The 1,935-nt window shown below is 39.6% G+C and overlaps 1 protein-coding gene across 1 annotated transcript; it reads right to left on the bottom strand.

The window, feature by feature from the left end:
- Nucleotides 1-72: 72 nt before the first annotated feature.
- LOC109222702 lies at nt 73-923 on the bottom strand (the record flags this gene model as incomplete). Its single annotated transcript, XM_019387024.1, has 2 exons — nt 408-923; nt 73-274 (listed from the first exon to the last, which is right to left on the bottom strand). Coding segments are annotated over exons 1-2 (718 nt in total), but the record flags the coding sequence as incomplete, so codon positions are not given.
- Nucleotides 924-1,935: the final 1,012 nt, after the last annotated feature.

Raw genomic sequence — 1,935 nt, 5'->3', positions numbered from 1 at the left:
AATTACATCACACTTCCTATCACAGTTAAAATAAGCTCTACACCTATGTTTCTTTTCTATAGTGGAGTAAACTTTGACATATTCCATCCCCAAGCTTGTCTAGCATATCAAGTTGGTCATTCAATTCTGGAATACTAGAAGCCCTTGCACATCTCCAGAAAGTATTTCTCCTCTCCAACCCTCTCCACTCTTTTGACCAATTTGTAAGGATGTGCCTAGCACACATCCTGTGTTCACACTCAGGTAACAAGTCTCTAACAGCATTAATTAAACCCTGCAGCATTCCAGAACAATAAAAAGCAGAACAACTGAAAACAGAAAAACTGAAGCAGAACATAATGAAAACAGAAAAACTGAAGCAGAACAGAATTTAATTAAACAACTGAAGCAGAACTGAAAGTAGTTACCTTCTGCATATCAGACATCATTGTAAGGTCTCTTCCATCTTGTAAGCCCAAATCTTCACTTAAACATTTCAGAAACCATGTCCAATTGAATGTGTTCTCTACCTCCACAACTGCCCATGCAATTGGAAACATCTGATTGTTTCCATCTTTGGAGACAGCTACAAGAAGTTGTCCCTTGCAAACTCCTTTCAAGAAACATCCATCAAGGCCAATAATTCTTCTGCATCCTTCCAGCCAGCCCCTTTTCATGGCATGTAAACAGACATAGATTTTGGAGAATACCAGCTTCCCATCACCTGGATCTTCTGCTTTTACCACACAGGTACTCCCAGGATTGGTCTGCAAAATCATATCTCTGTAGTCATAGAGCCTTTTGAAGTCTTGATGCACATCACCAATGATTTCTTTCAATATCTTTGCTCTAGCCCTGTGGGCAGTTGATCTCCCTACATAGAGGTCCAGTTTTTGCTTTATCAATTTTCTGAACTCCCTAACTTTCATACCTGGTTGTGACATAATTCTGCTCTTGAATTTTTTGGCAAGATATCTTGAATTACACAACTTGTTCTTGTTGGTTGTATAACACTTGTGCACTGGATTATATATTTTCACCTTAAAATTATTGGAACTCCCATCTTTACTAGCTGCAAGAAACTATCTACATCTAGGTGCCACACATCTAACCCACACCCTATGTGGCTCATTTATGTACTTCTCAATCTGCACCCTTTTTTGAATTGCATATTTGGTGACTACTTCCCTAAACTGATGAACACTTTCAAAGATCAATCCTAACTCCCAAGTGATTTTCTTGACAGTAGGATCAAAGATCAACCTCTTCTTTTTCTTTTTTTCCTCCACTTTCTTCTTATGTTCTTCACCATCTTCCTCTTCCACATCTGATGCAAAACTTTCAGCATCTGAAGAACCAAAGTATGGCTCATCAGTCCCAACTAAACCTTCATACCTATGTTGCTTACTACCTATACGCAGCTCATCAAACCCAATGTCTACACCTGCCTTGTCCATGTTTATATCACCCCTCCCTTTAGGCTTTTCACTTCTTTTTCTCCTGCTTCTCTTCACTTTCTCTCTACCTTCACCCAACTCATCAGGAACATCATCAGGAACATCATCAGGAACATCATCAGGACTATCAGATGTCCAGTCTATGTCTACTTCCTCTTGCTTCCCAGCATCATCAGAAACAACATCATCAGCGGTAGAAGAGTTTTTTGCAGCACCATCAGAAGCATTTCCATCATCAGAAGCGACAGAACTGTCTGAACTCCAGTGTATGTCATCAGCATCTTCATCATCTACCTCTTCATCATCTTGGACCTCTATAGGCCTTTTACTAGAAGCCTTGCTACAACACACACTTTCACCATTTTCATCAGGGTCAAGTACTTCTATAGGGGCAGCATGAGTCACATATATTTCTAGTGTATCCCCATCCTCTAACTGATTGCAAATGTCTAAAATATCCTTATCAGTCAATACATTTATCAGCTTGTCAATCCTATCC

This window comes from Nicotiana attenuata, unplaced genomic scaffold (genome assembly GCF_001879085.1).
Source record: "Nicotiana attenuata strain UT unplaced genomic scaffold, NIATTr2, whole genome shotgun sequence".
Lineage (NCBI taxonomy): Eukaryota > Viridiplantae > Streptophyta > Magnoliopsida > Solanales > Solanaceae > Nicotiana > Nicotiana attenuata.
The sequence above is the reverse complement of the archived record's forward strand: the minus strand, read 5'-3'. Positions and strand labels throughout refer to the sequence as shown.